The sequence below is a fragment of the Syngnathus acus genome, chromosome 17 (genome assembly GCF_901709675.1).
Source record: "Syngnathus acus chromosome 17, fSynAcu1.2, whole genome shotgun sequence".
Lineage (NCBI taxonomy): Eukaryota > Metazoa > Chordata > Actinopteri > Syngnathiformes > Syngnathidae > Syngnathus > Syngnathus acus.
Window position 1 is genome coordinate 7,050,760 of NC_051102.1, and position 22,620 is coordinate 7,073,379.

The 22,620-nt window shown below is 42.3% G+C and overlaps 2 protein-coding genes across 6 annotated transcripts in view; one reads left to right on the forward strand and one right to left on the reverse strand.

Annotated features, from left to right (window-relative positions):
• Positions 1-22,595, forward strand: part of LOC119136939 (dehydrogenase/reductase SDR family member 12-like) — a 39,565-nt gene extending 16,970 nt beyond the window's left edge. Inside the window, exons 2-12 of one of the 5 annotated variants that reach the window (XM_037275816.1) lie at positions 7,814-7,900; positions 20,087-20,248; positions 20,598-20,731; positions 20,802-20,884; positions 21,092-21,187; positions 21,261-21,342; positions 21,415-21,476; positions 21,558-21,662; positions 21,730-21,820; positions 22,178-22,315; positions 22,383-22,595. In XM_037275816.1, the coding sequence (XP_037131711.1) occupies positions 20,193-20,248; positions 20,598-20,731; positions 20,802-20,884; positions 21,092-21,187; positions 21,261-21,342; positions 21,415-21,476; positions 21,558-21,662; positions 21,730-21,820; positions 22,178-22,315; positions 22,383-22,564 (1,029 nt within the window). In that variant the 5' untranslated portion in view covers positions 7,814-7,900; positions 20,087-20,192 and the 3' untranslated portion in view covers positions 22,565-22,595. Of the gene's footprint in view, positions 1-7,813; positions 7,901-17,174; positions 17,291-17,332; positions 20,249-20,597; positions 20,732-20,801; positions 20,885-21,091; positions 21,188-21,260; positions 21,343-21,414; positions 21,477-21,557; positions 21,663-21,729; positions 21,821-22,177; positions 22,316-22,382 lie in introns of those variants that run through there. The other 4 variants (XM_037275814.1, XM_037275817.1, XM_037275813.1 and 1 more) reach the window with 4 other exon arrangements.
• camk2n1a (calcium/calmodulin-dependent protein kinase II inhibitor 1a) lies at positions 13,835-17,295 on the reverse strand. The gene is made up of 2 exons (XM_037275819.1): positions 16,849-17,295; positions 13,835-16,293 (listed from the first exon to the last, which is right to left on the reverse strand). The coding sequence occupies exons 1-2, from the start codon at positions 17,267-17,269 to the stop codon at positions 16,223-16,225; spliced, it is 492 nt and encodes a 163-aa protein (XP_037131714.1). The 5' UTR covers positions 17,270-17,295; the 3' UTR covers positions 13,835-16,222.
• Positions 22,596-22,620: the final 25 nt, after the last annotated feature.

Consider the following 22,620-nt stretch of genomic DNA (forward strand, 5'->3'; position numbering starts at 1 on the left):
CAATAAAATATTTTTACAGAGATTACAATATAGAAAGATTGTGTATTAGTGTGTTGGCATTGGGCGATGAGCTTCAAACCGAAAAAACAAGTGAAATAAAAAATTCAGCCGGCTGGTCTGAGATTTATTTATTTTATTTTTTTTAATTTGGAACAAAACGACCAAGCCATTGTGTTGCGCATTGTACATTAAAAGATCAACATACAAGCACACAAGCAGCCTTCTGTTGAAGTGTGATTACTCACCAGTGGAGCTGCAGCATTAGGTTGCATGGAAAACTCCCTCATCCAATTTAATGAAAAACATCACTCTGACATAACAGCTGGATTTACCCCCCCTCCCCTCGTATAATGAATGTTTGATGAAGGCCAAATTTTAATTCTTGTTTTTGATTTTACAGTGGGTTTGTCATTTGAACGCTTGTGCTATTCTTCTGAAATGATCCAACAAGATTATCTGGAGACGGTCAGTCTAGTGAAAATTGTGAAAAATTGCAGACGTTAATATTGGCTAAGATCCAGACGACATAAAGCCAAATTCATATCAAGTGACCAAAATGACCTTCCGACTCCGAACGTCAGCCACGAACAAACTCAGCGTGCCGTTCGTATTCCCATCATTTCTATCTTCATCGAGGGTAAATCCATCATCTTTTGTAGCCTTGTCAACCCCTCCGCTATAATCTTTACCCATCTCTCTTGTCACACATTCCTCTCGCTCGGGTCGAGAAAGCACGCGGCCAGATGTGCAGGGATTCCACTGCAAAACATCTGCCCCCCCCCCCCCACCGGCGCTTCACATGCATCAAAAACAAACAAGCTTCTCGCGAGCATACGAGGACAAGAATAATATAAATAAAAAAATCGTAACAGATGTCGAAGACTCCAGCATTAAACAGTCAGCTGACGTTTTAAGGAAGAACGTAAATATGGGGAAAACCGCTTCTAGGGTATCAATATAACTAAATCGAATCAAAATAATTAGGGATGATGTGGTAATGGAGTAAGGCTTTGCCATTTGTTGATTTCATTGGGTCAGGCGGCATCGACGGCTCCTTCTTGACAAGCTCGCTATTTATTTAAGTGACACCTTCCAGCAGAGTAGCAGCTGTCAGCAGCAGGCGTTGGCAGGCGGACGCACACTTCACACACACGGACACACACACACACACAAACAAAATATGCTTAATGTAAATACGATGAAGATGAAGTCCAAAAAAAAAAAAGGTGTCAAGTTTGGCGATTAAAAACACTTGGCTTTTAAGTGTTCACTCAGAAGCGACTTGATGGCACCTCAAGTCGTTATTAGTTCTAAAAGTCACGTTCTGTTCCCATTACGTCCTGGCTGACATTTTGGCATTAGAAGATGATGTCACTTTTATGGCCGTGTTCTTCTATGAAAAAAAACGTATTTCTAAAATGTGAAGCCAAACTAGAGTACAATGACATTAAAATGGCAGTATTATAATTAGATTACATTAAACGGCCAAGGAATACTTGACTCAACTTGTGATTGGTTGAAATGTCTTTGAATGATTTCAGAAGTGTTTAAAGCGAGAAGGATTTCAAATGATGTGGTTTCTCTATATTTTGATTTTCACTAATCATGGAACGTCTCATAAACTAGGATTTTCCTCCCATTCAAACTGATCTAATGTTTTGTAGAAAAGCAAAGAAAAAAAGAATCAAGTTCAAATCTTTGACTAAACACACACACACACACACATCTCAATGTTTGCTTTGGTGCCTTGGTGGTAGTTATGTAATGTTTGCTGCACATTGCCACCAGACGAACGCGACGCAGGCCAATGAGTCGACTCCCTCCCGAAACGTTCAGGGAGCTTGTCCACCTTTTCTGCACACACGCGACAACAAAGAGTATCATCCCTATCGGTCATAAAAGGTGCTTTGCCGCTCGATATGCCCGAGGGCCAAAGCGAGATTCCACCGTTTCCATTTTACTCGCCATGCTCGCCTCCCTGCGCTTCTCCAAACAGCCCGCTCGCGAGTCTCTTCCAGGCCCTGTTTCCATAGTAACGGGTTACCATGGAAACTAGGTGACAGTGCAGCATGTCCTGTCTTCTCAATGCAGACGGGAGGTGTTTAAGGAGGGAAAGTTTCCTTTTTTTTTAGCCGCCATGTTTGCCGAGATGAGGACTCGATCATATATGACGTTTTGTTTTGTGGAACTGCATCGCATTTAATGAAGGTTATTCCACCAAGTTCTTCACGAGTGCCTAAAATAACAGCACACGGAGATAAAAGTTCTTTTTCGGTTGCCTTCAATCTAGGAACGTTGAAAAGATAACAAAGCGCCACGAGGGAGGGAGGGAGGGGCGGAGCGAAGAGTCCGGCGAACCCGCAGTTACAACTCCAGTACTCTAAATGCTCCTCTGTCGATCCAAATTTGTGAAAAGCCTCTACCTGTGTTGCACCACCATTTGTGTTCCAATATCCACGACAACACAATTTGTTAGTCTGTCTCAATAACTGAAAATTGTGGGATTGGCAAAACAGTCAGTCAGTCTGACATGTGAGTTTGATGTCAAAGTGTTTGACCAAAAAAAAAAAATTGCTGTCTGCATCACTTATGCTTGATGTGCACTTGAAAAAAGCCAGATATCCCCGACTGTACAGCACCGTCTATTTGAGTCAGCTCCCTCTCAATGTGTTCGTCATTTCACCAATCCATTTTGGACAATTCTATGCTCCTGACCTCTTGAGAGCAATTTAGGAAAGTGCATTCCAGTTCACAAAAGCAAAGGTCCATTAAGGCATGCTTGGATGAGATTGGTATGAGAGAACTTGAGAGCCCTGACCTCAATCGACTTCAGTATTCAGGATCAACTTTATTTGACGGCAGCTCTGCCAACTAGTCACAATGATGGTGCATTTTTACAAAGCCGTAATGGAGTCTTTCCTCACCCCCTCTGTCACCATCTGCTGCACTGCAGCCAAGGACAAGGGCAGACTCCGGCGGATTGCTCACTCCGCACTGAGGCTGATTGGACGCAATCTTCCTGGCCTGCACATCTCCATTTGTGTGTGTAAAATCTTTGTGCTGTAAACACGTCAGATACTGCGCGGTGGTAGCGCAATCCGGCTAACAGCCGCTTGCGCTAGGTGTAAGTGACACCGCGGGAGTTGTGACAATCAACGGCAATATTGAACTGGCGGATTGGCAGCTTGAACAATCAACTAAAAACTGGGCTGACTTGCAGAGTTGAGCCATGATTCAACATTGCCGCCAATCAGACGTGCTAATTGCAACCTTCAATCGAACACATAAGCGATAACGGCGTGATTACTGTCATGTCACAATGGCAAATATATATATTTTTTGGCTTCTCTCATCCCAGCTTCAGTCTCTCCTCCCTTCACAGTCAAGCTGCCTGATACTTGCCCAGTGTTACCGTATAATGAGACAATAGCAGCGCGCTTTTATCCAATTTTCCCATAATGAGTATTGATCTGTCTTTGTGTGAGGAGCTGCCGGGTTGCAGATTCACTGGATGGTAATTTTTTTTTTTTATGATAGTAAATGGAATAAATTATTTATTGTCAGTCTGCAGGACATATTCATTATGGTGGAACCTTGTTTTTTGATTCTGAATCCGAATTATACAAAATCCAAAGCAACCTTACCCCATGGAAACAATGTATATCCAACTAATTCGTTCCGGACACTGAAACACACTAACAAAAGTCTATATTTTATGGAGAATAACCATAGTTTTACAAACAAAAATGGTGTGAAATACATATAAATGACTAATGAAGTGAAAAAAAAATCTGATTATTGATGGCATTTATGAGTTCTTTCTTGAATACTGTAGTTTCCCACCTTCAAGATTTAGTAGTCACACACCAAGAACAACTGTCAATTCAGCTAGCATTTAGCCCAAGGACATGTAGAGAAAATATTTTACTCTCATAAATGCTTATCATAATAAAATATTGCCCAATAAGCAAACATCTAGGTACTCACCAGGATAGTCTGTTTTACGCAACATAGTGCTGGTTACTGACTCAACTGAACCTTTGCTTGGGCCTAAATGACTGCAGCAGAAAGATTGACACTAATTGGCTCTTCCTGTCCTTCATTGCACGGATACACGCACACACGCAATGTGACTGTATTTAGAAGAGGTTGCAGATGTGTGTTATGTAAACGTTTATCGATAGAGAACAGATTGGAGCAGACTATTAAACCTCGATGGGGGAGATTTTTTTTTTAACGTCTTTTTGCAGGTTGTTATGGAAACTGCTCTGCAGCGTTCTTGTGCTCTGCACAAGTCTTTCTACTGCAGATTCTCTCCCAAGCATAAAAGTATATTTGTGCTGCACAATGAAAGTTGCAACAAATTGCATTCTGCATACAAACAAACATCCCCAGTTCTGCTGCTTCTACTAATGTTGCGCAATTCCAGTTAGATTCTGAATCCTCTAAGGGGCGAATTTGATGAAGTTCGTTACGTTTGCGGGCGACATGCATATTTTGTTTGAGTTTGCAATGAAGCCTCAAAAATAAAGACTAAAATCCACAGCCGGAGTTAATCTTTTGATGCTGTGAGAGTTAGTGTGACTCACTGCTTAGAGCAGGCAGGCAAGTCCCCCCCCCCACACCCCCCCACTCCCCCCTCCCTCCTCAAAATTAAATTCTGAAGTGTTGTTCTTCCGGGACTTTCGAGTTCCACAGTCATCACGATCGTATCATTTCAACTGTTTTTGTGGGCATCCTTTTTTTGTCATACTGTTCAATGTTGCCCAGGAGTCCGAAGAAGAGCTGACTCGTCATTCTCAAGACAGGCTCAAGTATTTTTTCAAGCCACATGGGCACAAAATTATCCAATCCAGAGCGTGTTTTGGGAATTTAAAGGACAGCTGCTCCTAAATGCTAAATCAAAGTAAAGTCTGGCCCACTGACCAATTAGGATGGTGCCAGATTCCCGTGGCCAGCCCTTTGGGAGAACCTCTGAGCAGGCAGACACACTGGCCCATTTTCTCCTCCTCCTCCTCCTCCGGTTGCTGCCAACCAACACTTTGTGGCTGGACATGGCGAGGTTACAGCACAGGCCATGCATTTGGTACCCTAACTCACATAAAGAAAAAAAAACATGCGCAAATTTTAACCACGACATTCAGTGACTTTTTAATAGTCTCTCAAAATTGTCTCGAAGATTCGTACTGTAAAAACGTTTAGGGACCACTACGAAAATATCAGTCATCATGTTCGAGTCACCTACTTAGTCATTCAACCCAGACTTTTCCCCGCTGCTAGTTTTTATTTATTTTTTCTCACGTTGAATCATCATTGTTGTCTCATCATATTGTAGACAAGCTAATAGCTACAATAAACGAATCACACCCACACGTTGCGACCTTAATTGATAATTACATATTAGTGCAATATGAGTGCTTGGTATGTATTTGAAATGTTTTTGACAATAAAAGGTTCATGTAGCGACACACACACACACACACACGGAGGGGAGCAGAATATGCTAATGTGAAACTGTGCCAAACGTTTCACTGTATCAGCCGCTCACATTCTGCTCCACTTTTTTTCTTTTTTTTTTGGTGTGGCTTCTAGTCCTCTGAGTTTTGGGGATCCTCCAACTGCCGCGATGAAATTATTAATTACACATTACCTTCCCACAGCAAACACCTCCGCCATCTTTTCATCATCCAAGAATAACTTCTTCTCTTTTAATGAATTCGTCACCATTGACCAAAATGACTTTCCGCTTTGACCGTGGAGTCAAGAATCGTCGCTTGCAGAACATGGGCGGGCGTGACAGGGCGACTTGTGTGCAGCCTGACAATGGGAGGCTGTGGGTGTTTTGAAGTATGTCTCTGTGTGAAAAGTAGTTGAGCAATTAAAGCAAAAACTCTCCTCCTGGTCCCCGCTGAAAAGAGAAGACAGGATGGGTGAGGAGAGACAGCTTGTGGGAGGGAAGTGGAGGGGAGATAACCAAAGGAACGCAGATAAAAGCAGGTTATTTTCGATGAAAAGGGAAGAGAGGCTTTTAATTTTAGATCGGCGTGTCCCATCGCCATAAGGGGAGGGTGTTCTGTTTGAATGTGACAGGTTGGTGGTTATTTTTATTTATTTTTTTTGGAGGGGTGGGCGTGGTTCCCATTTCATTTTTTGGACAGAGCTGACCCAGCCAAAAGCTTTTCGTTTTGTTTATGTTGAAAAAGAACAATTGGGAGCCACGCTTATTGACTTAAAATACAAAGCGCTACCTGAAGCCAACACACCAATTAGGCTGCAAAGGCCGACTTTGTTTTTTTGACACCGCTCGACACATTCCCCGCTCTTTGCGACTATAAAAGATTTCAACCGGGCTTGTTAATAAAACTTTCCGAGCTAACGAAGGCAAGACTTCCACTTCTGCTGCCTGTTGTTACTGTTTGGAGCGAAGAGCTCTCCTGTTCTGACCTACATACATTATCGTGACCAAACACCAAAGTCTTTTTTTTTTTTTGTCTCCATGGAAACATGTGGTATGAAGGGTGGGAAGAGATGCGGCAAGTTGAAAGGCTGGATGTTGTTGCGTGCCTCCCTCCACAGTGTGCTGCTGACAAGCCCACACAACTTGCTCTCTGAGAAAACGCGGGCGATGATTGGTGACGAGGAGGGTTAGCGTCTCAGCAATGTGGAATGTGCTGCGCAACATTAAGTGCATCTGCAGTTGCACAAGAGGATTATATATGGAAGAGTCAATAAAATTCAATTAAAGTTTTGGAGTGGCCAACTTAAATCCAATTGGTATGTTGTGTTGTGACCTTCAACAGGTCGGGGAGTCATTTTTAAAATCTAAAAAACAAAAAGGTAATTTATTTTTATCATTTTACTATTCCATGAATACCCCTGAAACAACTTTCATTTTTCATTTCCAGCCAAGAGATGCCCATACACAACTTGAGGTCTCATCAGAAATGTATGGGCAGCACATTATATATATATTATTTAAATGAGCTTAATATTTTGACAGGTGACTTCACGCCTATTTCTTCCCGACAAAGCAAGAACTGACGTAATGTTGGGGGGGGGGGGGGGGGAGTAACGTCTTCGATGTATAATTCATGTGTGTAGTGGGTGGGCGGCAGAGATGTAGTGTGAGTTGGGTGAGGAGAGGAGAAGGGAGGATGGAGGGAGGGAGCAAGAATCCAACTCTGCCCCCCCCCCCTCTCCGTGATCCATCAGTGTGTCAACGTGTCTAAATCTCCCAGTGGATCAGCGTGATCAGGATTATGTATGCTTGTTATGCTTGTGCACATGAGCTCCACTTTCCCTTCATGACATGTCTGAGACAAATTCACACGTGCGCTCATACCCAACAAAGCATCTTTTGGGCCGAGGAGGCTTCATAGACTTCAACCCATTTTACTCTTCAAGGCAAGAATGAAGAGAAAACAAATTAAGCTGCAACAAGCCCTGAAGGAAAAAACAGCAGAAGAGATGAGCTTTGTTAGCAAAGACCTCACTCCCCTCCCTTTTTTTTTTCTCTCTTCGGCACGTTTTCGCCACGCACATGCCTGGCTGCGGGCTACGGCTGAGGTGAAAGCGAGGCGGCCTCCTTCAGGGGAGGTGGGCGGTCAGCATGCTACGTTTGACCAGTAAACAACGGTGAAGAAAACGCCAGGCGGCTTTATGAAATATGACATGAGAGTTTGACCTAAATAACACAAACACCTCCTCTAATGCGTCTACCTTTGTGTGTGTGTATGCACTCTCTAGTAGAAGCACAAAATGCCTCACCACTATGTGTGTGTGTGTTTTCCATGGCACCGTGATATCTCTAAAGGACAGTCTGCTGTGGGCCGTGGAGGTCTGCTGTCCGGAGATACGTAGTCCCCCATTGTGGTCTTCACTGCGTCACATATTGAGGAAAGTGAGTCAAATACAAACACGCACGCACCCATCGATCTAACGGTGAGGTTTGTGCCTGGTGTCGCTTTTAGAAATTCATGAGACAAATAGAATGTTAAATTAGGCTGACATTGTCTTGTTGGTTGTCCACGTTTGAGAATTAAGGTTAACTTTCTGGTTTGGCTTTCATTTATAGCAAAATATTTGAATGCATGGACTGCAGCTGCTGCTTCATTTTAATCACATATTTCAGGGGTGGCAATTTTTTTTTTTTCGCGGGCCGCATTGTAGTCATAGCTTTTTTCGGAGGGCCATTATGACTGTCAACCCAAATAAATGTATGGGCACCTCATTATATAGTTAGTTAGTTAGTTAGTTAGTTAGTTAGTTTATTGACAAAAGTATAAAACTTTGGGTCCAAACAATAATCGAAACCATCATACAACTTTTAAAAAAAAAAGGTACACATTACAAAAGATTAAAATAAATAACACAATGGATTAAAATAAAGTATATATAAATATACAGTAAAAGCTACAAAACAAACTGACAAATAACTCGTTTTCAAATCAGACGAGTAAAAACTGGTCAAATATTTAAAAAAAAAAAGATATTATTAAAAGTGAAGACAATTTGCAATTCTAGTCATGACACACGAATTTGATGCACAATTTGTCTTCGCGGGCCACATAAAATGATGTGGCGGGCCGTATCTGGCCCCCGGGCCTTGAGTTTGACACATGTGACATATTTGATCAATTTTATGTGACATTTCAGAGCCCCTGTAAGTGTAATATTTGAATAAAAAAACATTCCTGAAAGATTGACTTAAAACATTGTGTTTAAAATCTAATTACAGCGGAACTGTACCTAGAAAATGTATTATACATGAAAAGTCAAATCTAGAATGTAATGCCCAAACTGCTTGATTTCATTGTTGTCACACACCTTCACCTTGCAGCGGGACTACCAAGGAATCCTCCTGGGTCGTTTTTTAATGAGGCGCTCATCTTACCCGCATTGCTGTGCACCAAGACAGGTCAACTCACGAGCACACAAGCTTCCACCGCCTCGCTGAATAATTGACAAGAGGCCACATTGTCACGTGTGCCAAGCGAGTTGCGCATGTCAAATCAATCTTGAAGAGCTAGTGCGCTTACCTTATGATTAGATTTAGCTTAGCTCATCACCCAGCGGCTCTCGTTGAAACCTGAACATCCTGCTACTTGGTAATCGCAAACTTAGCAATAGCAAACTTGCTCTAAACAATAATTTAACCTACAGAGAAATTCATTTTAAACAATAACATGAACACAAATTAGAATGAAAAATCCCAAATTATTATAACCTTGGTTTGGAACGGATTAATAACATTTATATTGTTTCCAATTGGAAATCTCACTTCAGCTTCTGTATGATTTGGTTTGAGGCAGACATATGGCCAACTCCAACCTTCTCTGTGCATGACATCATTCATTTGACATCCCCCGCTCTCACTTTTTCTCCCTGCCACAGTGATGAGTAAATAATTCATGTTCAGGCTGCTTTTCGGTGCCGGTAAATCATGTGAGCTGAAAGCATCCACGTGCTCGTCTTCCCTCGGCGCGGCGAGTAGGGGGCGGAGCCAGTGTGCTTCCAACAGCCCGGCATGGAGGTCACACATAAATACGTCTTCCGTTTTCCATTGCCAATAGGAAAAAATAATCTGAAAATACCATCACCGTGTTTTAAATTGATGTTGTGACTCAATATTAGCTGTCTAAGCATTAGCATCTGTGTTAGCATTATATTCTATGTTGTTGTCTTGGATACTGTTTTGCCATGGATAATTATTTTCTAGGGCTAGGCTGTCAATTAGTCACATTTTTTTTTTTCCTCTGCTGGATTACAGTAAGGCTGCAAACTAAAATAGCCATCAAAACTCTGTGTATTTGTCTCTGGTTTTATAATTGGCTGTTGTGGTTGTGTAGTACAGGCACAACATTGACTTTTACACAATTTGCAGGACAGACCAGAGTGTGTAGTCGGTGTAGGCCGAGTCGTTCGTCCTGCATGTACGTAAAGGCCCAGTCTATTAATATGTCACATCTTCCGCACAAGCACCGCATACGGAGGAATGTTGCGGTTTGTCACACCCCCTGATGCACACAAAATAGTTGAGAGCGCCTAAGAGATAAGTCTCAAGGGCTGCTTCAGTATTTAGACAAAGTGCAGACAGACAGACAGACAGACAGATAGACAGGAAGTGTGGTGACTGGTGTGCACATTAATAAAGGAGAAATCATTTATTTTTAATTCCCCCCACCGAGATGTAATTACATGCTATTTTTAAGACTCGGCTGTGATTTTTCATGCGGCTCTTCTTTCTTTTCATACGAATAGTTGTTTAAGCGAAATGTGCAATGTCTCTTTAGTGCCCACACCAGCGATGGAACTCTTGTCACTTCATATATAAAAGGATTGTGTCATTTCCTGGCTCGGACATGGTGCTTGGGAAGGCCTATTTGTGACTAATGGACCAAATACTCATTTCACAAGTCGCAGTTTGGCAGATAGTGAACGATTCTTCAAAAGAGAGGCTCCCAGCTTTTTTTATCGTCACTGCCAGCCTAAACAGAAAACAAATAAAATAACATATTGTGTATTTAAAACAACCAGATAGTTTCATGTTTAAGTTTGCTAGCTTAATGCTAATAAAATATAGCACCTATGTTCGGTTCGTTAACCCTTTCAACGAGGGCTTAAACGCAAATGGTGCAGCAACACCTGTAGACAGACGATTGAACAGCACTCAGTCATATTTATCGTCTGCAATGAACGATTAATATTAGTGCCATACTAAGGATCCGAGACAGGAGTTGAGATGTCTCATGAATAATATAAGTGCCTGTCTGTCTTGCCGCTAATGAATATCAATGTCGATAAATGGTGAGTGTGTTTGTGTATGGTGTGTGAGGGGATTTCTTATTGTGTGTGCGAGTGAGTCACTTGTTTGTGTGAGGGGGATTCAGTTGTGACTGTGAGAAGAAAGATTCTGTCATCTCAGAAAACTTCAGTATAATGTGGGAGCATTCACTCGTACTGATTTTTTCCCTAATTGCGAGCGGAAAAAAAAATATCAGTCGAGTGTGTGGTGGTGTTGCAGTTGTGTGTAGGAAATGCAAAAGGATGAAGTAGTTGTCCATATGAGTGACAAGTATTAAAGTAGCAGAGACATGTCTTTGCAACCCGAAAAGTTCGACGATCATGCTCATTGGAGAGTTTGGCTGCTGTCTGGTTTCCATGGTTACAAATGAGTGGAAAGCCCTGGAAGGTTGAAAATCAGCTTGACTTCTATTAAGCCAGGCAGGACATTCAGCAGGAGGGAGCTTATATAAGTCATTGGTCCCGAGGGGGGGGGGGGCTGACCAACAATGCAATTTGTATTCATTCTGCATTTGTAGTCTCACATTGCACTGCAGTTGCTTTTGCTTGTAGCCCTCGTCTAGATCTTCCCCTCCACTTATTTGTATGTACAGTATTGAAACTTGGCTTGTATTCCTCTGATGGCCTGACTGATGCACAATGACCGAGGGCCCACATTTAACTTGACTGGACTCATGTTATATAAGTGAGCCTCGTGCACTGGAACTTTTCTGAAAAAGTGGTTTCTGCACCTATACCGGGTTTGCTGAACAATAAATTTTAAAGTGGTGTAATATTCTTAAAATGTCTAAATGTGTTGCTGCGCCATTTGTGTTCAGATATCTTTTCCATTATGCGCTGCTGCTCTGTTATTTAACATTTTTGACAACCCCCCCCCCATTTCCTGCCGCCCCTTGCCAATTGTCCTTCATGCTCTGTGGGCCAAGGGTAGTAACAGCACTAATCTACCGCAGGCTCCATGCCTTGCTCACTCCATCGCTCTTCTTCTCACTAGCACGCCCCCCCCCGTCTATTGATTGGTTTGAGTGCCTCGAGTGTGTGCGTTTTTGTGTGTTGTTAGCACTCACGCAAACGAAACCATGGCATGCTAGCCCCCAAAGTGTTTTTCCCTCCTCTGTCACGTCTCGTTGAAACTGAGTCATGACTGTGTACAAATGCTCCAAGTGCGCTGTTTACTTTTACAATCTCTTCCGTGTGATGTATCGCCAAGCGGTTTCATTTACTCCTTATATTTAGTTTCGCTCGTCATTCGTAAGCGGTCACTTTGTGAATTCATCCCTGAAGGCTGACAGTTGACGACTTTTACGTGTTTTTTTTCCCCACAATGCATCACCAAGTAGAAGATCGATTATTTCGTTGCACAAGATCATTAGGCAGGTTTTGAATTGATCTTTGTGGGATCCTGAATTCAATCCATAACCTTTTTATGATGTTTGAACACCAAATCTCAACACGCTTGTCGTCTGCGATCCAGAACTGTTCATTTATATCATATTAAATACGCTCACAACGACATAAGAATAAGCCCTGGAGGTTGGCAAATGTTCTCACGGGGCTCCCAGGCCTTGAAGAACATTGCTCGAGGAGAGTAGATAACATGAAGCGGGATCACTACGTATAATGGGAAGCCATTGGATGCAGTGGGGACCGGCGCAAACATTGCTGCATATCAGCCCATCTCTCCCGAGGCAGCGTAATGGCACAATATACTTATGTAACCGAATATTAATGGAAGACCGCTCGGCCGGTGGGGGTTAAAGTGGAATCAGATCAAAGCTTGCGTTCACTTCCAGCCAAGAGCTGAGAAAAGCTTTGTGTGCACATCGCATGACCACACTGGAGGAGGCCGCTGAACCGCTCAAAAAGTGAACAGTGAACATTCCAGACAAACAAGATATAAATAATGATTTTGAAATAAATGTACCTCTTTGCGCGCTTTGAATTGATTTGAACTTATTCAACACACTCGAAATGTCAACTTTAAAAGTATTAGCGGCTCTCGCGTTCCAAAAAATGCAAGACTATCATTTAATATGACGTGAAAAGAAAAGGTTGCTCCACGCAGTTTCCAAATAAGACATCAAGTGTGCTCGCTTCAAGTTCCTTTGCATTCCTACTTGAACTTTTCGATAAAACTGACAAATGAAACATAATGAAAAACCAAAATGTACACCCAAACCACATCCTGCCGCCGTAAGAAAACTCTGCTAGTTACTGCTACCATATCATGCTAGATGCCATTAGCATTGTTGACAGAGCGATGGGAAAATGCACTGCTTTGTAAATGGAATGGAAACATGTGTATACATGAGGGAAATGGATAAAAACGACACGATGCTTTCCCACACTAATTATTTGGTGATGGCAACCATATGTTGCGGCCGCCCGAGCTTTATGCGACCGAGATATACGCGGCCTACTCATACCGGCGCTCGACGATTTCAGGATTCGAGGAACTTGAACAAGGAAGAAAAAACATTTGTGTGTGCGAAATGTTTATATGCTGAGTAAGAAATATTTGTATTTTTGCAGAAATTATTCTTGTAAACTTACAACTATAATAAGATGGAACATTACAACTTCTGTTCATGATTTAGACTTTTTTTGTCTGATGACAAGAGTAAAAGTGTGGCAAAATGGCCGCCAATTGAGATGGAAAAAAAACCCAGGTGGATTTTGTGGTATTTTAAATGGTGGCAAGTGTAGGGTGACTCCCTTTTAACATGAAAATTCTGAACACAGCTAAATTCCAGTTCAAAAGGGTGTGCAGACTTTTGCAGCCACATTATCTATTTCACAAGATCTATTATTCAGGGGTGTGTAGACTTTTTATTTCCATGCTACTGCAGAATCATAGAGAATTTTCCTTAATCACATGACTGAAATGTTATTTGATTTTCTGGGAGGGGAAAAAAAAAGCAGACAGAATCACATTTCATTCTTTCACCATTTATTAGTTCACCAAGTACAGTGAAAATGGCATCATAATATACAATGACTCATTCTTAGAATGTCATGACATTTTTGTAAATTATTTTTTTTTTGCTTCATAAAATGATGTTCCATTATTGAAAATATTAAGGATTCATGCACAACAAACCATATCCAGTTTCTTTAAAATGGTGGTATAAAATAAGCCAACTTAAAAAAACAAAACAAAAATAAATTGCAATGTTCAAAATGGGTCAAATAACACCGTCATTTGCTCATACTCATAAACAGTGCAATATACTCTAAAACTGCCATTTTCTAACAAATTCGTCAACGAAGCTCAAGTCACAGTATACGATTTCTTACTAATAGTTGAACATCGATGTGTGCAAAAACCCAGACACATTCAGTTAGTCTTTAAAAAACCCTCCGAGCTCTGATAAACAAACGAGAGCAGTCGAGCGAAAACGAACTTCGTCTCGTTCCTCGCGTCCTCTCCCGAGTAGAAACTGGCTATTTTGTCGATGAACTGTAAGACCAAATACGAGCATATCATTTAAATAACAAATATTTAGATATAAAAATACAAATATGACCTTTCTGTTTAAAAACAAGCGTGCCTGGGGTAAGCGTGATGGCACCTACGTTGGCACCGGAGTGAGAATTCATGCATGACATAAAACACCATAAATTGCAAAATAACAAGTACAGTGGTACTTTGACTAACGAGTCTAATCCATTCAGTGAGCAAGCCTGTCACTCAATTAATCAATTCAGCAAATCAATTTTCCATCTTTGAAAACACCATCAATGCACTGTATTGTTTAATTACTGCAGATACTGGAGTATTCGTGTGCATTTAAGGGGCGTGTCCTAGTGAGCTGAATTCAGGTTTGCCAGTTGTGGTTGTAGTCCACATCAGCTTCTTGCCATTTTTTCCCATTTTGCATTTTTGTGTTTGACGGTCCCGTTCAATAAACCGGCTCTCCTTGCCCACATGGGAGGGCATTACAGTACTCGTTAGAAAAACAATTATTATAACCAGGGCACGGATATGGAAGTAGACCTTTTTGTTTCCTCTCGATGATATAGTGAGATAAAGTGAGATTGTGGCTTGGTGACTGGAAACATTTGTAAATCGAAGTCAACGTACCACTGTTTGGAACCAAGACGTGTTCTGCGTATTAGTTTCGACATTTACTCATATTCTATTTAATCTCCTTCATTTGGCCACTGTTTGTTAAATAATCAAATGTAAATAATTATAGTCATAAAAATAATGAACCCAAATATCAAAGCAACACTTTTGATTTTGCTCCCATTTTTTCATGAGCTGAACAGAAATATTTTTGCGGACGTTCTACGCACAACAAAGGCCTGGCTCTTTTGAATAATTGTTTACAAATATGCCTGCCATTTATGTTAGTTTGATTCAATATAGTATAATTGTATATTTTAGAGTGAGCTCGCTTGATAATGCGCAGCGATCATCCTGTCGAATTAGCATTTTGCTGCGCCACACCTGTGAGGTGGCTGGATTATCTCGGTGAAGGAGGAGAGCTCACAAACACATTTTCTTGAGGAATATTTTGAAGTCTCAGGTCTTTTCGTGTCGGAAAATGATTAGATTTTTCAGTGGAGCTCATGAAAATGGTCAGCAAAAACAAAAGTCTTATATTTTCGTCAAAGATATGTGCAGGTGCAGCTACACCAACCTGCTGCTTTTTAACCACTGATGGCAGAAAGAAATCCCGTGGCGTTCCACTACAGAAAATATTAACATTGCACCATCCTCGGATATATGTTTTTACATACAATCTGGTCTCCTTTAGTAAGAAGTAGATTTGAAAGTTTGCTTGGTCTTTCGGGGGAAAAGAAGGGGGAGTGGGATACCAAAGGAGTAGAGCAGCAACAGGAATGCATTGGAGCGGTGCTGAAAGGACAGCTCCCTTGAATGCAAGAGGCGGGGAGGGGAGGGGGTGGTGCAAGCTGAGCCTACTGTACAACGTCGAGCTTCAGCCCGACGCTTGTTTTTGCTTGCGTCTGGCGCGGGGGGGGGGGAACAAAAGGACATAGCGGCGGGTGGTGGTGTTTGTTTAAATGACAAGTTCATCCATCACCTTTCAGAATGAAGCCAGCGCACATCGAGACGCCACGTCTCGGCATTTGGCGGGGGGAGGGGAGTGGGGATTTTTCTTCCCGAAAAAAGACAAGAAAAAGCGGGAATCGTTTTGGGAGGATTGCCAGCGATATCCCACGGCGAATCTTTCCACTCCTCCTCTTCCATCCTTCTGGTTAGCTTGCTTTTCCTCCACCGCGTTTCATCCCATCGTCATCCTCACTGCGTGTGTGGCCGTCTTCTTTTTCTCCTCCTCCTCCCCCCCCCCCCCCCCTCTGCAATCCTCCAACATGCACAGCCGACAAATGCTTCAAATCGGTGATCAAAATGAAAAGAGTCTGCAAGGCATCGCTCAACGGAGGCGGATCTTTAAACCCCAGGCGACGACTTGTCTGTCATCCCTTTGAGGACCTCGTCTATTCGGTCGTCCTCGATTACCACTGTGGAGAGGGAAAACATATTTTATTCGCTGTATCTATTTTTATATTGATTACAAGACATTTAAAAGTAAAGGGGGAGAGAATCTAAAAACAACTGTCATGGCTACTCCAGTATAGGTTTCATGTTTACTGCATCGCAGGCATAAATAACACGCATGTGAAAATCAGCCATGCGGCAAATATACTAGACTGGTTCCTTAATGCATCATGATATGATAAACAATCACGTGACAACATGAAAAAGCAGGTCTCATGTTCCTCAATGCATCTTTGGGTCTCATGTATGATAAATAATCGAGTTCACCTTAAAAAAAAATCCTGTTTGTTGAATGAATTGTGTAAACAATTATGATGAACAGTCAAAACAGGATAGTGGGCAATTTAAAAGTTCTAGGTCCCTGAATGCATCACATGATCGCATGTCAACCGCATGACAATCAATCGGTCAAGTGTCCTTGGTTAAACAAATGTACCTGGTCCTTGAACGCATCACGATCTTGCCAAATGCATTGAACACAATGCAAATAACGTTTGGATAATGATAATAATATTTACCTCGCTTGGCTCTGCCGATCTGGCCGAGCTTCGGGGGTCTCTTGGCCTGCGAGCCGGCAAAAAAGGCGCTTGTGTCCTGCAGTCCGCAGCTAAAGGACATCTGGCTGACCTCGCTGTCAGCCCCGTAGCCGCTCATTTTCCCCTCGTTGTATGGCAGCACCTCGGACATGTTGGCTGGCAAGTAGATTGGAGAAGTCCTCTTCGCAGCCTTAAATCCCGGCGTGGTAGGGACGATCTTAAGGTTTTTTTTTTTTTTAATAGAAGTCCTGGTGGAGGTCCTGAGGTGCGATGACAGCTGTGAGTTGGGTGGCCCCCCGTTTGCAGCTGCAGTCGGAAGATGCGTGGACCCGAAATGAGTGCGTGCGCTCTCCTCTGTTGCTGGCTGATGTCTGGTGTGAGAGGAGGAACATCCCGGGATCATAAAGGAAACCCAGGCGGAACGGTGAAGTCATCCATTCGGGTTGGGGGAAGCGAGTGTGTGCGCGTTTATGTGTGTTTGGCTTGTGGCGATGTAACAGTGCCCTCAATAGGCAAAACAATGGAACTGCAGGAGGAAAGGGACGATTTTTTTTTTTTAGAACAGTTCTGCTGAGGCTTTGCTGTGTCAAAACAAATCAAGAAAATGAATGGATGGGTAAAATTATGAACAAATTGTGTTTTTAGTGAGGGGATTTTATTCTTTACAAATACATACAGTAATGACATTTCAATACAGAGGACCCCTGCGTTTTGTGGGGACAAGGCCAGCAATTAGCAAAAGTCTGCGTATTCTTTATATTTATTGAAATGCTTTGGGGAAAAAAACACAACAAGATTTAACTGTCAATATGCGCATCAAGTTAGGGGTGCCCCCCCCCCCCCCAAATCTAATAAACATTTAATCACTATCCAATTTGCTAGCTCTGATGTTATACTAAAGCCACGATGATGCTCCTCCCTCCGGGGGCACGTTGGCATGGCATCTTGGGATCACTAAGATACTCAGAGATGCATTAACCAACATCACAGCCCTCAATTTTTCAGTCCAAGGCCTATGGCTAGTACTTGATGTATTCCTTAGGGAGGACACACAATCCCCCCCCCCCTTGGAAAGCAATCTCCAGCCTGCAGCTGCCAAACGACCAGCAGAGCACTTGGCTCATGCTGGGTTCAAACAAGGGACAGGTGTGATGTCATCACTATGAGACAGAAGTAGAAGCTTGTTGGCCATCTTTCATTCCACAGGCCTCCATGCTCTACCTTTGTAAACAAAAAAAAATCCTTATTGGACTCAGTCTGTGATTTACTTCCCAGCTTCTCTGCTTCCACTTTGGCAAGCAGCACACGTAATGATCCAACTCACTCAATCAGCAGTGCGTGTGTGTGTGTGTCTCTCTCTCTCGAATCATTGCCTCCAATTACAAATGAATCACCAACATGCTGAGTCACTAGCCTGCTCTCCCCTTCCTCCCCAAAAGCCCCTATTGATGCTATTGAGGCGGAAGCACACACATGCACACATGCACTAACAGGCTAACACACACACACACACACATACAAAAAGTCTCTGGACTAAAAGCTGAGGGGGGGAAACAGCAATCACAAGCCAAGAAAGAGAACTGGGATTGATCCGCCGTTATAGAGATTTATATTGCGAGAGAAAGTGGTGCGGTAGATTTATCATGTGTAAATAACTAGCTATTTGATTGATTGATTGAGTGATCTGTTGATTGGTTAGAATAATCTTTATTATTGTGTTTGAAGTGAGGCACGCAATCCTACTGTGACTTCTTCCTAATAGGTTGGCGCGTTTAAGATACTCTTTCACTACTTTTGTCCAAATTGAGCAATTTAACTCACTTCAATGTGGTTCCTTGGCACCAAGGCTTCACAAGATGGTGGCAAATCGCTAATTTGGTCCAAGTAAAGCTCGAAACGCACTTCAGCATAGTGCCAAAATAAAAACAATGTATCAAAGATTTTCACGCCTAGTAAGTCAGTGAACAACTTTTGACTATGAGCGGGAACAAATATTCTAGTAGTGGCCACCATTGCAGTATAAAAATCAACATTTACATTCGGAAGTCACTTAGATAATTCTTGCAAAATTCTTAAAAGGTGAAGACCAGTGCAAAGGTCTAGCAGAAGGCCAATGCCGATTTGATGTCTTGCGTTTAAAGTAGGTCACTGACTCGCCTCATCTCACGCTTCAATGTACGCCCTAAGCACATGGCTGACACTGGCAATTGGCATTAGACTGGCAGGCATGCCTTGGTGGCTCGCTCTCTCGCTTTCTTTCTTTCGCTCTCTCTCTCGCTCTCATTCCCGAGATGCATGTGGCACTTCTGTCAAAGCGACTGCTGATGCTGTCAAACATTCGCCCCTGCGCTGTCGCACACACCAAGTGATGGTGAATTTTATGGAGGTCTTTTTTAGTGAAAAAGGTTTGTGGTACATGCATACAAATCACTTGACACAAGTACACAACTCACAAGTACACAACTTGGACTTGCACACATGCAAATTACTGTAGACAACTCCACACACCTTTTTGACCTCCATACCAGGGGTCACCAACTCCGGCCCTCAAGGGCACCAATCCAGCCTCTTTTAGGTGCAAATGATCAGCTCATTAGCAAGCTCTGTTAAGCCTGATAACGCCACCGCCATCTTGGATGTGGCAGGTAAGGCTGCCCCTTATGTATGTGCTCTACTTGCATCTTTGAGTTCCTACTAAAAAACTATGCAATTAGTGCAAAACCAAAATATCTTACTGGCAGTGATATGCAGTACAATTACATATTACGTGTTGTTCCTGATTATTTACTAACCGCACACACTTTTCCCCTTAGGAAATAAAGTAGGTAGGAATTCATAAATTCAGATTAGCACACTCGTCAGTATAAAAGAAAACTTAAAAATAATTGTGCCTCATGAGCAAGTATGCAATGTTTGAACTTTTTCTTTTTTAGAATAAATATTCTGCAGATTGATAAAGGCACACATTTGCGCACTGAATGCAAATTTAGAATACATGTTGAGTTTAGTTATCCTTTCACGAGCGGGTCTGACCATCATAACATCCTAACAACATAAACATATCATCCTTTTTGCAAATGTAATTTGTGGGAGATTTAAAAAAAAAAAAATCCTAAATGCATTACGGGACCGTGTGGCACATCCAATATGGCGGACGAGCTGACGGACTACAGCTGCGAGCGGAGGCGCTCGATGAGTCTATATATTGTAGTGTCGACAGAGGGCGCTGTGGTGCACATTCCCCTTCCATGTGACACTCATCTGTCACAGTGGTTGTCCAAAGGAACCGTGGCTTCCAAGCTTCTGCAAAGTTACCATTTGATACCATGTCGCTGTACCGAAATGCCATCTGGTTTTTAAACGGAATGCACCATTATACAAGGTCAGTCAACGACTTTCATTTCTCGTTTTTATGCTAAATGTTTGGATAATCTGATGGTTTTGTTCTCTTTGTATTTCTTTTAAGTAGAGAATTTTTGAAAGGCCTGATCACCGAATGGCACCGCACAAGCTGTCCTTTATGTGCTATCACAATTGTTGATTTGTTTTGAACGCTGTTTGCTAACCTTTATTTGGCCGAGGCACAAACTTTACTTGCAGCACCAAAATGGCATGTCACAAAAAATATAATATACTGAAATTGAAACTAGCTGGTGCGGATGAAGGCTATCGACCCGAATGGAACTCAAATGTGAAGAGTGCTCTTTAATAGTTGAACTTGGTTCTTATAGGAAGGGATATGAAGCAGCTTCTCAAAACTTTGAGCCCCAGGACCTGGATGTGTCGGTCGTGGGGAGGTCTTTCATGGTCACTGGAGCCAATAGTGGAATTGGGAAAGCCACCGCCATGGCTATAGCCAAGAAAGGTACACACACCTAAGAGATTTGTGCAATTTTTAAATTCAAATTAAACGACACAGACGATTATGCTTGCAGGTGGGAGAGTGCACATGGTCTGCAGGAACAAAGATAAAGCAGAGGAAGCCAAGGTTGATATTATTAATGAATCTGGGAATACTGTGAGTAGACATTTTCCTATCTTAAGACTCATATAGGCTTAGCGTTATTATCAGAACACTTATTAATTTTCCCTGTGACTAATCACTTTAGGGAAGAACCTTCCTGATAAATACAGAAAACTGTATTTGAGATGTTTCATGGGATGTGAAATTTTGGTCTTATACAAAGTTGAAATGAGGGAATAGTCGTCAACATGTTCATTCCAGGAGGTGTACGTCCATATCGTGGACTTGTCCGAATCACGCAAAGTGTGGGAATTTGCAGAAGCCTTCAAGAAGCAGTATCCGTCTTTACATGTCTTGGTATGTACTGCCCAACAACAAACGATTTGATATTTTCTAAGATGGCAACACTCGATTGGATTCTTTTCAACAGATAAACAATGCAGGCTGCATGATACACAAGAGGGAGGTGAATGCCGAAGCCCTGGAGAAGAACTTTGCAATCAATACGATGGGTATTAGATTTTACACATGCAGTACGTACGAGACAACCTTCCAACATCTGCCCCTTTTGTCCATCTCTTTAGCAATGTATCTTCTCACTGAAAGTCTCATACCACTTCTACAAAACAACCGGCATCCCAGGGTGGTATGAACCAACACACAGTGGCGCTCTTGTCAGCCGTGCCTGCTGTCCAAAGCTCTAAGCACACTACGCCTCTGTTACTAGATCACTGTGTCGTCAGGGGGGATGCTGGTCCAGAAGCTCCAGACTGATGACTTGCAGTCAGAGAAAGGATACTTTGATGGTCTCATGGTCTACGCCCAGAACAAGGTAGGAGGGGGGGGAGGTATGATTCCCATCAGGACTTGGAGGAGAAAGATTGTGTTGTTCTTCTCAGAGACAGCAGGTGGTGCTGACGGAACAGTGGGCCAGAGAGTACCCGGATATTCACTTCTCTGTGATGCACCCTGGCTGGGTCGATACACCAGGTAACTGGCAAATAGCATCAAATATGTGAGGAATGTGTCCCTCTGAAGACAGAATTATTTATTGTACATATAATATTAATATTATTTTATTTGTTTATCTATTATATTATTATATATTTTCACACACAAGCAGTAATGTCATGATATCATTTAATTATTATATAACATTAAATATTATTTTATTGATTTATCTTTTATATTATTATTATATATTATATAATATATATTTTCACACACAAGCAGCAAAGTCATTATCATTTTGGGACGAACGTGTTCACAGGAAATTTAAACTGTTTTTTTAATACATCAATTGTGTTGAGTCTTGCCGCACAATAATCCCAATAATTCATTCCGCAGCCGTGTCCACGGCGATGCCTCAGTTCCACAGTATGATGGGCCAGAGACTGCGCAGTCCAGAGCAAGGAGCCGACACTGCGGTATGGTTGGCCCTGTCCAAAGCTGCTGGCGAAACCCCCAGCGGGCAGTTTTTTCAAGGTGGGCAACATTCACTGGGAGGTGTAGCCTTTTCTTTTTGTCACCCGGTGACACGTGTGTTTTGTAGATCGGAAGGCCGTCCCAACCCACCTGCCTCTTGCTTGGACTCGCAGTTCCACAGTGGAGGTTCTGACTTTCATCTCTCAGATGGAGATGCTGGCCACAGCTGTGCAGTCAAAGCCTTTCGTAGTGCTTAGTGATCCGCTGGGGCCCCATCGTGTCCCAAGTGTCGTAAATGTTGATTATTAAAAATAATTAAATCAAGTCATGGAGAATGAGACACTGTTGGCGTTACTCATTGTATC